Here is a 14,160-nt window from a genome sequence, read left to right on the forward strand (position 1 = left end):
GCCCTTTCATCGCTCAGAGCAGCGACAGGCTTCTATACTGTACTGTATTTAGATGAATAGAATCGGCTGTCTGTCTGTAATTACCACTCTTATCAAAAACGAGGGCTACAACCTTGAAAGCTCTATGCCATGGACACGGGCGATTTTTTTCTTTTTTGTAAATATGATCGATAATGGCCTATATAAAAAACGAATTATGCACACGGATATCCAAATTTATCTCTGTTCAAATGTCATCATGAGCAGCTCAGCAGTGTGTAGTTTCGAAGTGAAACAAAATGTCACGGGGTGTTGTGATGCCGAAGACGGGAACCTCTGGTGAGACGGTCAACAGCACTGAGGGCGCACGGATTCCTCGCCTCAGCTGAGTAGACGACCTCCTACCGACTTACTTCACATCACCCCGCCCGTCTGCCTGCCGTCTCCTCCCTAAAACCCTCGATGCGACCATCCCTTTGAGCGACTCTGGGCTGAGAGGGAGAAAAGAAGAGACAGAGGGGGGGAAAGTGAGAGAGCCAAAATACACGCAGACTTCCAACATCACCTACACTACCTGCTCCTCCAGCACAACAAGGGGAGGAGGACGCACAAGTGCAGGCGCGTCCACGCGTGCCAGCCGAACAAGACAATAAGCGGGCAAAGGACCACAGATCCAGAATTGGAATTAGAGTTTATGTTGAGAACTCTTTGGGGAAAGAGCTTTGCTACAAGAACAAGGCAGCCTAAATGAGTACATGGTAAGAAGAGTCATGCATCTCAACAGAGAAGAAGATAACAGCAAAGGTGAGCAAAAGATTCCAGCGGCCATCGGTGGATCATTTCAATCCAGACGCTCTGTGTAGTTCAAAGCTCTCGCGTTGGTTGCCAGATACCCTTGAGTGTGTCATGTTGATGTCAAGTAATGATGCTGGGGGTCATTCCAACAAGCTGATGGTAACTGCTGTGCTATTGCCCGTGTGTCTTTCACCAAAAAAGCCTTGCACGGTAGCGAGAAGGGGGTGATACACCCAAGGTGGCAATGTGGTGACTGTCTGTGAGACAGCCACTTGGGCACTTGTTGTGCTCGATTTGGTCGTTTTCGCACGAGGTGACCTGAGCGTATATGCACAAGGTCATCCATTCTCGGTCATATTGATGAGCAGCTCCGAGGTGCGTGTGTTTGTATTGTTGTCTGTAATTGAGTCGCTACGGATGTGTGTCCTCCTTTGTGGTCGGAGGGGAGAGAGCAGACGGTGTGTAATGACACGAGCATCCCATCAGGATAAGTAATGACGATGCTTCTGCCAGAGCCATACGGGGTATTTTTACTCTCAATCTTTGAACTGAGGTCGAGGTCACTGACTAACACCTGATGCTGAAGGAGATTCGTCTCTGAATGTCTGTCGACATGACGCAGCCAGTGCCTTATTATGCACTGTTAAATAAGCACCAATAGGACTTTTCTCGTGTGCACCACACCCACATGGAGTTAGTTAAGTATCATTTTCATGATTGGCATGCAGTCTGCACAGCGTGACCATCATCTGCATTGTTTCAACCTGTTTTAGATTCACCAGTTTATTGCATGTGATGTTCAAAAACTCTCCCAACTATACATGCAAATGTGAAACAAGTGAGATATCAGCAGCACAATTCTTGACAGAATTCTAGTTTTTGTAGTTAAAATAGCAAGAGCATTATACCACACGGTGAGTGCTTGAAATCTCTCTGTGAACTCTCCTTTTCTTACATCTAAGCAGCATGCTGATAATGATGTGATATTGCTGGCAAGGGAATACGTTTCATTTTTTATGTGCAGCTGTCAAGCTTTATGGGCGTCTAATATCTTTGTTTTTACCAGCTGTAAAGCATGCTGTTTAGCCAGGAGTTCCCCATGTGGTGAGCGGTGCCGTGCACAGTGGCACACTGCATCGTCCCACATCCAAAATGTCTTACGACCTCATTGCCAGATATGGTTTCACCAGGGACAAAAGATGAGTCACCATCTGCAACTAGAAGTGATTTCATGATTACATGACAGGCGTGTATGTGTGATGGAGAGTTTGTGTGGCAGAGAGAGAGACAAACAGGAAAGAGAGAGAGAGAGAGAGAGAGTGTGTGTGTGTGTGTGTGTGTGTGTGTGTGTGTGTGTGTGTGTGTGTGTGTGTGTGTGTGTGTGTGTGTGTGTGTGTGTGAATTCTGTTGCATCTGAGAGTGAGAGGGAATGTGTGAGAGAGAGGTGTGCAAGTCAAAAAGCATCGGTGAAAAGGTGAAATATAAGTCACAGTGAAGCACAGGACTGTGTATTTAAAAAAAAATACTGAAGTAAAACTTTCCTATAAAGCCAGCTGAAGCAACTTTTATGATTTCTACCATGAAAACATAATAAACAACATGATACCACTACAAGGCATAATAATAACCACAATAAATATAAAGAGTATTTTATTCATCACAATCAGAAATTGCAGCATTCCAACAACCAATGATAGTAATAATAATTCTCAGAAACATCTCCTCATTTTGGAGATTCAGTTCATTTCAGTTCAGATTTTGGACTTGCTAACACCGGGAATAATTCAAATGCATAATACAGAAAAGTGCTGATGTGAATATTTTTCTGATTTACAAATGATTCACATACAAACAAACAGTTTTGGAGACATTACCATACTCGAGTAAACCTTGCAAGTAGATTTATTGATTTATTGCATCAAGTAAATATCTTCCACCCAACTGACTGAAAGATGAAACAAAAGCAAACAGTGATGGTGAAACACTGTGAGCCAAGGAGGAGCAAGAGGACTGTTTTTATCCATGTTCAAACCATAAATCTGTAACTCAGACAAACAGCCTTTCTAACATTGTAACTTCATGTTTGTGACATATTAAAGATGCCTGAAGCCCTTAACTTCCTGTTGGGCCACAGCCTGTTTTACCACTTAAACCCTCGACTGAAGCAGATGGTGTTTTAGGCTTATAGGCTATCTGCTGTGTCAAAATGAATCTGAGCGATAGCCCTGATTCATTACCAAAAAAATTTATGGCCCAGCTCCCAGTTTTAATTGTCATGTTGCATTACCCTGGATAGTCTAGAGACAATGAAAAATAAGTTTAATCTATTTTATTGCAGAGAAAATCTATTTGGAGATCAGTTTCGGGAAAGCATGAAGTGTTTTAAAATTATGTTAAACACAAAAGTGACTGTTCACCATGGAGCCGAAGAAAATGTGAGTCTGCAGGTTCATAAAGAGACCAGCGTAAAGTCATCTCAGCACTCATTAGCTCTCTTGTGAGGTTGAGCTGTGCGATGAGCTAAACACGAAAAAGTCAGTCTAACTTGGTGGAAACCCCAGATTTGCTGACAATAGTCAGATTAGTGTGTTTGTGTACGCTTTAGCTAGTGATTGAAGGCATTATTTTTTTTGTGCTTGTTGGCTCCAAAGATACAAACGAGATGTCTGAGCAACACTTTGTTGGATGTTTTAGTCATTCTGTGCCTTGAATTCGTGTTTTCCTTCATGCTTGAGATTCATGCAGCAGAATCAGTTTCCTGAGGTGTCTGTCGTACACTGTATATTGGGTGGCACATGGTGCAGTGTCGGGAAGTATTACCTCAGCAAGAATGAGGACGCACCGATCCGACTTTTTTCCCCTGATATCAGTTCCTACACCTCATATCAGGGTATCTACCAACAGCAAGTACCATAATGAGACCAGTGCATTTCAGCAAATGTAAAAAAAACTGTACTACACTGTGAGGAACATTTTTTTTCTTAAATGACAAAATGCCAGAGATTGCTGTGTCTCTACATACTGTCAACGTGGCAGAATTTCCTAATTACACTGACAGAGAAGCTGTTCTTAACATGATCGTAGGTGCAGGAGCTGCAGGTTAGTTTAACTGTAGATTACAATTGCCTGCAGTTGTGAATATGAGTAAATGGTTGTCTCTCTATATGTGTTACACTGTTATACTGTTATAATTTAGTCCTGTGTCTTGCCCTATTTTTTTTTTTTTTTTTTTTTTACAATTATTTGTTTGACAGTTACTTAACTGTAATATAATTAACGATATTAAGACTTTAGCCTTTAATGTTATCAGGAAACTCAAACTGGCAGCTTTTCTTGGTGTAATTCTTAATTCTGGAAGTGTCAATACCACAACAGATTTACATCGTTAAAAATCCAAACAGTATTCAGGGCCTCATTGACATCGACAAAAAAATTTGTGTCGATGTCAATGAGTGGGCTTCAATTTTGATGTAGTTATACAGTGTAAGACTATGGTTTTCACAAATATTGACCAGGTCGTGCTAGTCTAAGCAGTAATAATAGAGTACATAACCTGCAATCCGCAGGATGTTATTATGTATTTCTTTAGAAGATCAGGCGGAAAATGTGCAATGAATCAGAGGAAGCACTGTGGAGCATAAGCGCAGATACATGTTGGGGTGCTGTAGTGTTCTGTAGTTGGTTTGTCGAGGTCTTCCTGCAGTGTTGTTGTAATCTCTCCAGAACAGGCCAGGTGTAAATGTCAGGTGTCAAGTAGGTCCCAGTGCAAGGTGCAAAAGAGACTCCTTATTAATCCAGCACGTCAACAGTCAGAGATAATTGCATAATATTAGTAGCATTCAGATTCAGAGGAAAACGTTTAATTAACGTTATGGTTCAAAACTAATGGGCTGGAATCTTATTAGTGGTTTGAGACAAGCTGCAAGAGACAAGAGAGAGACAGCGCAGTAATTAATAGAATCTGAAACAAAGGTATTTACATTTCCAGTTTAACTCTGAGCCTCGCTGTTGGGAAGCAAGACGTTGAGATTTACAGACTCAAGGGATGAGACGCTGGGGCCATGAAAGGGGTACTGTTGCTCTGTTCTACTTAGCTGCGCAGATATTTACAGCCAAAGAGGAGTATGATAGAAGATCACATCAAAATGATAGCTGGATAGAAAAGTCAGACAGGAGGGGGGCCAATAAAAAGACACAACGTGTCACAGAGAGGGACAGAGATGAGTTTGTGTGCGGTGAACAGGGCTAGACAAATAAATTCTTCAGCGTTTCAGAAAACTGTCACATCGATTTCTTTCATGGTGTACAATTTGAAGTGGAGGCATCATAAAAAACCAGGTCTTTTCCCTGAGGAACGCCTCACAGCCAAACGCGTCAGCATGTTTGGATGTTCATTATTTGTAAATGAAATCATCCAAATGGTCAAGATGTGAGGTGACTCTTACTTTTTTGTATTGCCATTGCAGTGCAACACAAAGCTATCATCTTTATTTGTATTTGTTTACATCACAAAATGTCTGTTCATATTTATACCAAGGGTTGACTGGTCAGTGCTGGAAGATGCTGGATGTTGTCTGGTTGGCTTCATTTTCTGTGTTTACCTGTTTCCTTCAGCCATTTATACTCCTCATACATACAAAAGCTTCTCTGCCAAGAAGAATATGATCTATTTTTCCGCAGTGATTTGTAACAGTTTTGAAAGACACGGATGAATGATGCTATCCTGCCTGATCAGGGCGTCACATCAGAAAAAGCTTCTGTGTGTCCTCATAGAGATCATGGTGTCAGGGCGTTACAGGCTTGGCCTCCTGTGCGGTCCAGTAGAGTTTTGGGTAGCCGTAAGCTTGAGGATGAACCTCACAATGTACAAGCAGTCCCAGGAGTGGATGTTGAGGTAGATGAAACACATTCAGGATTGCTTGATATGATTCCCTCTCTTCTGCCAGTACTGGGTCCAAAGATGAGGCTTGCCTGAAAGTGTGCCTTGCTCATTCGTCTCCAGATGGAAGCCCAAGTCAAACAGCTGGAAACTGTAGCTGAGACAGCTGGAGCTCAAGTCTAAGAAGGAGACTCGGTGCCAACCACTTGTGAAACTGAAGTGAATTCCTATTTTATTGCATTGAACACATCAGTCAAGTGAAATCTGTCCTTTTTTTTATCAAAGTACAAAAGGAAAGCCCAAGAAGTCATAGCTGCGCCTCTTTCAGAGGACAGCCAAAAGTACGATTCGGTTAAAGCTTTAATCCTACGTGTTTATAAATTGGTCTGTTACAAAAATTCAGAAATCATTTACAAGCCCCAAAGAAAACTTAATGTTGAGTTCGCCAGGGAAAACAGAAGCCTGTTTGACTATCAGTTGCATCGTCGTATACCTAAATGCAGAGAAAGTGAACTTTTCCTGTGCTGCTGTGTTAGCCAGCAAGTATGTTGACTCATAAGGTTGCATTTTCCATCACTCTCTGTTCTCCTGAGAACAGTGTGCTCAGTCCACACGTAGTTTTTGTTCACAAAAGTTCAACAAGCACAAATCAAATATTCCAAATAGGAAATCCTGGCTTTGCTCTCGACATTCGGAGGTGCATGTTGGATCCAGTCCTTTGCCAGTTGTTATCTACAGTGAGCACAGCTGTCGCATCTGTCTGCCTGCATGTACGATCGCAACTGACCTACGTGGTGGGCTTTGGTCGTGCAAGATTACAAGTTAGAAAGTGTGAGGGTAGGTTTGTCATCTTGCATGATTCATTAGGTTACAAAAATGGTTTGTGTCTTAAGGGGAGGAGTTTTCCAACCTCGGCCGGTGCCCCCCCACCAACCCCCCCCCCCCCCCCCCCCCGGAGTCTAATCTTATCCAGTGTTTTGTATGTCATTAAAGTAGAGTGTCTGGTCCCTGTGTGACAATGGTTCCAATGCCAAGATGACATCCATTTCACTTCCTGACTGCTATCATGAGGACCCTTATTGGAGAGGCACCAAGTCCAGTTCTCCATCAAAACAATGCCGTTTCATCAGACAAGCTATATACTTTCTGTTGCTGCCAGTCGAGGAGGTGGTGATTTGATGTGAGCTGCATGCCACCATGTCTCTGGATCTGTCTTTATTCTGTAAGTGCTACACTACCGTAAATATTAGATCTTTATTTTGATGTGAAGCTGAGGCACTCGCTTTTTCTGTGAAACTACACGCACACACTCTCAGGAATATGTGCGCTCAGAAACACTGCAAGCGTAGATGCTGTCTCATGTTTTTGGTTTTGGAGAGGTCAGATTTTGTTTCTTTCATCAAGAGTGAGGTAGACCTTGTTAAAATGCTGACTTTGGAGTCCCCTTTTGGTTGTGTGTATTTATTTGAATTCAGCAGCAGCCTCGGGCCCTCTCTCCTTCGTTCACTTCCTTTTTTAGTTATTTGTAAATCTAAGTTACCTTGGACCAATCCAAGCAATAAAGAACCTTGTTTACCTAATCCCTCTGGTTTTATGTTGCTTCCAATTCCCCTAGAGAGCTGCGTAATAACAGTGGACAACTATGTTTTTTTTTTATTCATTTGATTTGGAGGACTTGTGAAGGGAAGAAATTTCACTGCAAAAACTGTGCTATGGTTTTCATATCTTTCCAGAGCATAATATCTGTTAAGATCTCAATCATTCACTCATATTTGTTTACATCCCTGTCCTAAACCAGTTTGTGTGTTGTCTTTGCGCGTGTCAGACATGCCTGTGCTCTTATATAACTCTGTCTCAGCAGCTTGTCCGTGCTTAAGACAGCAGCCTAATTGTTTTGTGTGTTCGTTTTGATTCTACCTCTCCTCTCACTTGACCCTGCTTGCCATCATGTCTGGGTTTTTCTTTGTGCCTCGCAATTATTGATAAGTAGCTGAGCACAAGCAAAACAGATGGCCAGAGATGGCAGAGAAGATTTTGAAATCTGTATGAGGTTGCGTCAAGAAAGTAGCCTACCACTGTACCAGCAGTGTGGGTTGAAAATGTTACTGGCAGATATAGGGGGTTGGTGGAGAAAAGACAGAAATAGATAATTGGAGATAGAGGCAGAGAGGAAGAGAGGGAGGCAGTCTAGTTTTTGAGAGAATATGTATGTTATGTCTCCCAGTAGTGAGTACTTTTGAAGAGGAAGCGAAAGAGAGAGAGAGAGACATACACTTGGCCTTTAAATCAGTGAACTCATTGAAGCAACGCTGGTCTCCAGATACTGTGCGTAGAGGCAGTAAAGAGGAGAAAAGCAGAAGAAAGGAAGAGAAGAAGCTCGATCTGCCTTTTTTGGATCGTGATTTATGTGTACAGATTTGGAGAGAGATGCTCTCCAAGCTCTTATGTTTGGTAAAAGGCTGACAACAGTAATGGTATGTTTTAGTATCTCCAGTTCAACTAAATGTAGTCTCTTCCAATCTGAAGTCTCGATAAGACATGGGGTGAGACAGAAGGTTGCCTCTGTATATAATTAACACACATGGCAGATTTATTTGAGCATTGACTCATATGTGTAATGCAAGCAACAAGAGAGTGTTGAACCTTCACATGCACGGACTTTATATCTGTCTTCGCCGAATGAGACGTCAAAACGCATTCAGATGCTGTTTATGTGATATTTCCCTTTATGGTCATTTTTATTTTCTCCTCAGGAGCAGCCAGTTTCCTCTGTGCTCCTTGTCTCTGCTAGTTTCCACTCCTGGCCTGGGGATTGTGCAGACCGCCATGAGTCACTGGCCTCTTCTTTTCACTTGTCAGCCATGAGGTTATAATGCATGCAGAGGTTCAGGTTATCTCATCCAGATTCCAGTCCACCTCAGCACAGGTGCCCCAACCAAACAGGAGGCGTCACTTCATGGTCACTGCTACAAAAAGGCAGCCCAGTGTCCACCTCATGATTTACATCCAATGCCAGCATTCAATGCCAATATAGGAAGTAGTGTTCCCTGTATGTAGCAAGGTCCAAAGTAAGGGTGGAGGGGTCAAGGTCATCCAGCTTTCATGCAGGAGACAGGAGTCCACTTTTCACTGACTATAAACACAAGCGTTTCTAACTTTAATGTTTTAATTGCCCAACTCTAACCAGAAATGACATTTCAGAAAGTGAGAACCATTAAAAACTTTACCATTGGATGTAAAAAAAAAAAAAAAAAAAAAAAAGTAATTGTCATTGAAATCAATACAGGTTTTTGTAGTTGTCCAATACTGACATTCTTGTCTGGTGATAGGGTTGCAAAGATGTGACCCATGAAAGCTGCCTGTTGATCACTGGAATAGTACGTGCATCATTTTTGTTTCATGCTGAATGAACATTAAGGCATCTTGGATCAGGGCGCTCGCCTTACAGACCTTCTGATTGGCATTTGAGTTGATCTCTGAGCTACTTATGGAACAAAACCTGGCTTGGAAACTGCAGCAACAAGCTTCAAGTGGTGATTAGTTTATTTTGCTGGATACATAGGATGGAATGACAGATATTTTTTGGGACTCCTGTCTCAACACACAGTGGCCTTGTGTGACTCTGAAAGGCACTCATGATGAGTAAGGCAGAGGGCTATTTGTGGTTTGTACTCCTGCCCAGAATGGAGGCTTAAGAGAGGGAGCACTGTCGCATCAAGAGTAAGAGTGCGACTTGGCTCCCCCTGTGTTATTGAACGGGACACACAAATTAATTGTTTAAGTGGAGGATTGATGCCTGGCTGGGTGGTTGTCTGCAACGATGGATGGATGGATGGAAGCATAGATGGATGGACGGATGGATGGAGGACAAAGAATAGGAAATAAGAATGGGAAATAATCCAGACACAAAGCTTGTGCACCCCACCTAGAATGAGAGAGGTGCACAGGATATTATAAGAACAGATATCAGCAGTCTAGCCAGGAACAGATGGTGAGACAGAGCTACGCACAGACAGGCTCTTCCTGCCAATACAGGACCGACAGAGAGTAGTGTCGGCATGTACATGCACAGACACATACAAACACAGTCTTGGACTTGTAAGTCTTGATGAGGTAGCGTAAATGATCTCAAATTCTGCATTACTGTCATGGAAACACCAACTACCCCTCATGTCCTCTCTCCTCTTTTGTTCTGTTCTCCGTTACTTTGCCGACCCTCGTCTTCTTCCTCTCTCCATCCATCCCCCAGTTTTTTATTGTATCACCTTAAAATGTTAGGATGATGCATTTGAAAAGTAACTAACGCTGATGCCCGACTGGTACACTGCACTTTCATACGATCCAGTTTTAGATTCCTGTTCCCAGCAAAAACATTTATGTTTGCCTGGTAAATTATTCATTACAGGTACTAGAGAGGCAATATAATTAAATAAGCTAATGCAAAGAAGCTCTTAGGGACTATTAAATGTCACACAAATGTTTAGTTCACAGTTAATTAAGTTTATACTTTGTCTGATGCACAGCAGGCATCCTAACCTAAGCATCACTCAGGGGTAGAGCAGGTGTGGGCTTGTGTGCAGGTGGCCTGTGGAGTCCTGGAAGTCCTGAGGCCCTGTGATACTCAGGAGGTGTGGGCCCTGGAGACCTGGTGTGCAAACCTGCTGCAGTCCACCTTGATGGACACACACTCACAACACTGTTGGCTCAGGCCCTAATTCCCATGTTTCACTTTTCTGGCAATTTTCACTCACTGTGGTCTGAAGAGACTCAGTCGGATTTTGCTTTAAAAGGTTAAGGTGGATTGCACAATAAATGATTGACAAGTATTCTCTGCAAATGAAATGTCAGCAGCAACCCTTCCCGCACCTGACTGTATAAATGTACCGCTCGTTGAGCTGTCGAAGGTCTTTGCTTATTAAGGCCAGCCGCTCTGGGTCAATTTTTTGTCTTACATTACTCACCAGAATTGGTTTCCTTGGGTTATGTCCAGGTCATGCAGTTGCAGAAACTTGCTTGATTAGCTGCAGTGTCACATTATTGAGAGTCAGAGCGAGTCATCATTCATTCATTATAACTCATATGTTGAGGTGGAGACCTTACAGCCACGTAAAATAACTGAAAAGCAGCAAAGAAATTTGAGAATTTGGAGTCAGAGAATATTTGGCATTTATAGCCATGTTAGCAGCGTGGCTCAAGGGATGGTCTATTGTTGATGTCGGTCTATTGGCAGTGTTGCCGTATTGTGCTACTCTTTATTGAACTGGGAAGGTAAGTTGAAACCTTTTTCCTTTTCTGATCATTGTTCTGCCCAAGCAGCAAAAGACTTGCAAAAAGCTAACTGCTAATCTGCTAATTAACTTTTTACATCTAATGTAACCTTATGTTGAAGGCTTTCTAGTGCTGTCAGTTTGCCTAATTATACTGATGAAATAGAGGACCTGAGGCAATAGGACTGATTTTTTTGTGTTTGTTTTTGAATGGGCAAGTTTTTGACTGTCCAGTATTGCCCAGTCTATTATTTTTGAGTCCAGACTGATTTATCTCTCAGCCGCATTTTGTGTTGGGGAAGCATTACCATGCTAAGATGGTGAACATGGTCAGTATTATTCAGTGCCTGCTTAACATCAGCACGTTAGATACATTGTTAGCCTCACAGCGTGGCTAGCATGGCTGCAGACTCTTTGTCTTGTCGCTTGATAAATGACCTAAATGATAAATGATTGATGATATAATTGTTACAGGTTAATTTCGGTCCATCAACCACTAAGTGTTGCTGCTATTTTGTCATATCCCTCTCTCTTTGCCTTTCCTGCCCCCATCCTGTCATGAAACAATAAGTTGAGGTAGCCACAGAAAGCAAAAACCTCCCTTCCCTGCTGTTTTAGACAGAAGCACAAAGTCTGACCTAACAATGCAAACTCTATTGTTTGAGAATTTGAGCTGCTTCCCTCTGCCAACCTTCAGCTGCCAGTTTCACTTTGCTCTGAGGCCTGGCGATCCCGACTTCTGTTTCTCCCCCATTGATGAAAGCAGTGGTCTGCGTTGCTGGATGAAGTGGCTCGCCTTGTACGGGGCCCCCAAGGATGATGTCTGCTACAGCCTTCAGCACCTGGTCACTATGCAGCCGCTGTGTGCATCTCAGGGCCGCCAAGCAACAGCTGAAGATTTGCTGCAGCGTTCTTCTCCCGAGGCATCAAGGGCATAGAGGTGACTCAGCCTCACTCCTGAAGAACAGACTGGACAAGTTATTGCAGAGGCAGTGAATTAATTCAAGAAACTTCTGAACAGGTTGCGTTGAAATGTACTTTTCTCACTGTTGTTCCATCTGTTTCTTCAGTTTTCTTGTACATATCCTTCCCGATTATCCAGCACATTACTCTTTCCCTTTGATATGTGTTTTATTTGTGCAATACACGTGTATTCCCTTTGCTATTGAATACGAATATATATTCTCTCCTCCCTTCACTTATCAGTAGTCAGCTCACTGTTGGTGGGCAGCTCTTGTTGTCTGCTGTTAGTATGGCCGGCACTGTAGGATAGTGTTGTCTATCTCACAGTGGATTCAGTGGATTTGTGCTTGAGGAAACACAGAAAAGACAGAAAAAGAAAGGTTATATATACAATTTAGAAATGCACACATACAATATGAAGTGCTTTTAAAAACCTAGTATGACCTGCACAACCTCCCAATACAAGCCACTGATAAGTTCCATTACAACTAAACGCCCACCACCTGCTCCAGTGACGAATGTAATTGCCATATTCTTGTTATCAGCTATCTATACAGTGTTCGCTTCGCAAGGGAGTGAGATAGAGAAATATGAGCTGGTGTGTGTTTGTTTACAGGTTGGCATAATGGAGGGTCCCATCTCTTTGTAAATTAGGGTGTTTGCTCATGCATATGTGTGTCTGTGTTTGCAATGATGCGTGACAATGTCTGTATCAATTTTTGTATCGGCATCAAGCTGATGCTGTCCTGCTCCAGCCTCACTTCTGCACCTTTCTCCTTCAATTTCCCTGCCTCTGCTTTTAATGGATTGTTTTTATTTTCCCTGTGTGTCTCAAACCATCATACATTCAAAATGCTTAAATTATAGTGATGGAAAGTGGCCAAGAATGGAGAGAGAGGGAAAGGAGGAGGATGGACGATGGCACGCCATTGAGGATTTTAAGAAGAGGAGAGGAGAGAAGAAAAAATATGAAAAAAAAAAGTATGAAAATATAGAAAACAAGCTCAAGGCTGGGTCAGCTGAGACCCTAAATATGCAATAGTTCTACTGTCATGCACTACTAAGCCCAGGCATTTTCACCCCTCTCTGACAGACACAGTGGATAGAGAGTGGATAAAACTGTGTGAAAGATTGGTCTGAATCAACACATGCGATCAACATGTGCTTGTGATCATTCTCCTCACCGGGGTTTTAACAGGAGTCTGACACTGCTTGGGTTCAGCATATAGAAATGATTACAATAGGATTTATAGGATTGCCATAGCTGTAGTTTATGCCAGGGTAATGTATAACCACAATAATACACTCTGACTTCTGGCATCCGGTTCCAAGGTGGCGTTCTTTGCCTCCATCTTGTCTGTTCATTTTACATCCATCATCCCGCATGAATGATGGGGTTTGTGTGTGAACGCGTTATGTAATGTAATGTACACAGTAGATGTGGCCTCAGACGGTGTATGTAATTAATTAGAGCACTGAAAGAGGGATAAGACTGTTAACAGCCATGCTGACGGCTTTGTGAGGCTGTACTTTAGACACAGCTCTGCTGTGGAGCCTAATGCTGACGCTAGTGTGGCAATCTGCTCACTGACAATGTTAGAATGGTAAATGGACTGCATTTATGTAGCGCTTTTCAAGTCTACTTTGACCACTCAGTGCGCTTTACAACACATGCCATATTCAGCCATTGACACACACACACCAGTGACACAGCATCCGGAGAATATGGGCTTCAGTATCATAGCCCAAGGACACATGCGGACTGAAGGAGACGGGGATCAAACTGCCGACCCTCTGATTGATGGACGACCCAGTCTACCACAGCAATGCTAAAAATGCTGACGGTTAGCAGGTATAATGTGTACAGTACCATGTTCACCATCGAATGGAGTTTAGCTTGTTGGCATGCAGGTATTTGACCTGATGATGGTGCTAGATCAAAAGTTCAGGGCTCAAGGTCCTGGATGAGTGCCATATTTTACAGCAATCCATTCAATAGTTGTTGAGATGTCTCACTCAAGAGCACAATATCAAATGTGATGGTGGCGCTAGAGGAAACGTCAGAGGATCAGCAAAGTCATCAGGATTCATCACCCTGGGGACCATTAATGTCTCTACAGAATGTCACAGCAATCCATCCGATAGTTGTTGAAATATTTGAGTCTGGACTAAAGTGGTGGACTGGCTGAAAAACTGGCCGATGGGCCGACATTACTGCGCTGCAAGTGTGCCTAAAAAATGTATGAGAGAACTATTGAAACAGGACAGAGAGAGAGA

At 42.7% G+C, this 14,160-nt stretch overlaps 1 protein-coding gene across 2 annotated transcripts in view; it reads left to right on the forward strand.

The window, feature by feature from the left end:
- The first annotated feature begins 420 nt into the window (after window positions 1–420).
- syt7b (synaptotagmin VIIb) overlaps window positions 421–14,160 on the forward strand; it is a 92,751-nt gene continuing 79,011 nt past the window's right edge. The window contains exon 1 of one of the 2 annotated variants that reach the window (XM_070977064.1): window positions 421–783. In XM_070977064.1, the coding sequence (XP_070833165.1) occupies window positions 735–783 (49 nt within the window). In that variant the 5' untranslated portion in view covers window positions 421–734. The remainder of the gene's footprint in view (window positions 784–14,160) is intronic. The other variant, XM_070977143.1, reaches the window with a different exon arrangement.

The sequence above is a fragment of the Chaetodon trifascialis genome, chromosome 1, assembly GCF_039877785.1.
Source record: "Chaetodon trifascialis isolate fChaTrf1 chromosome 1, fChaTrf1.hap1, whole genome shotgun sequence".
NCBI classification, from domain to species: Eukaryota; Metazoa; Chordata; class Actinopteri; order Chaetodontiformes; family Chaetodontidae; genus Chaetodon; species Chaetodon trifascialis.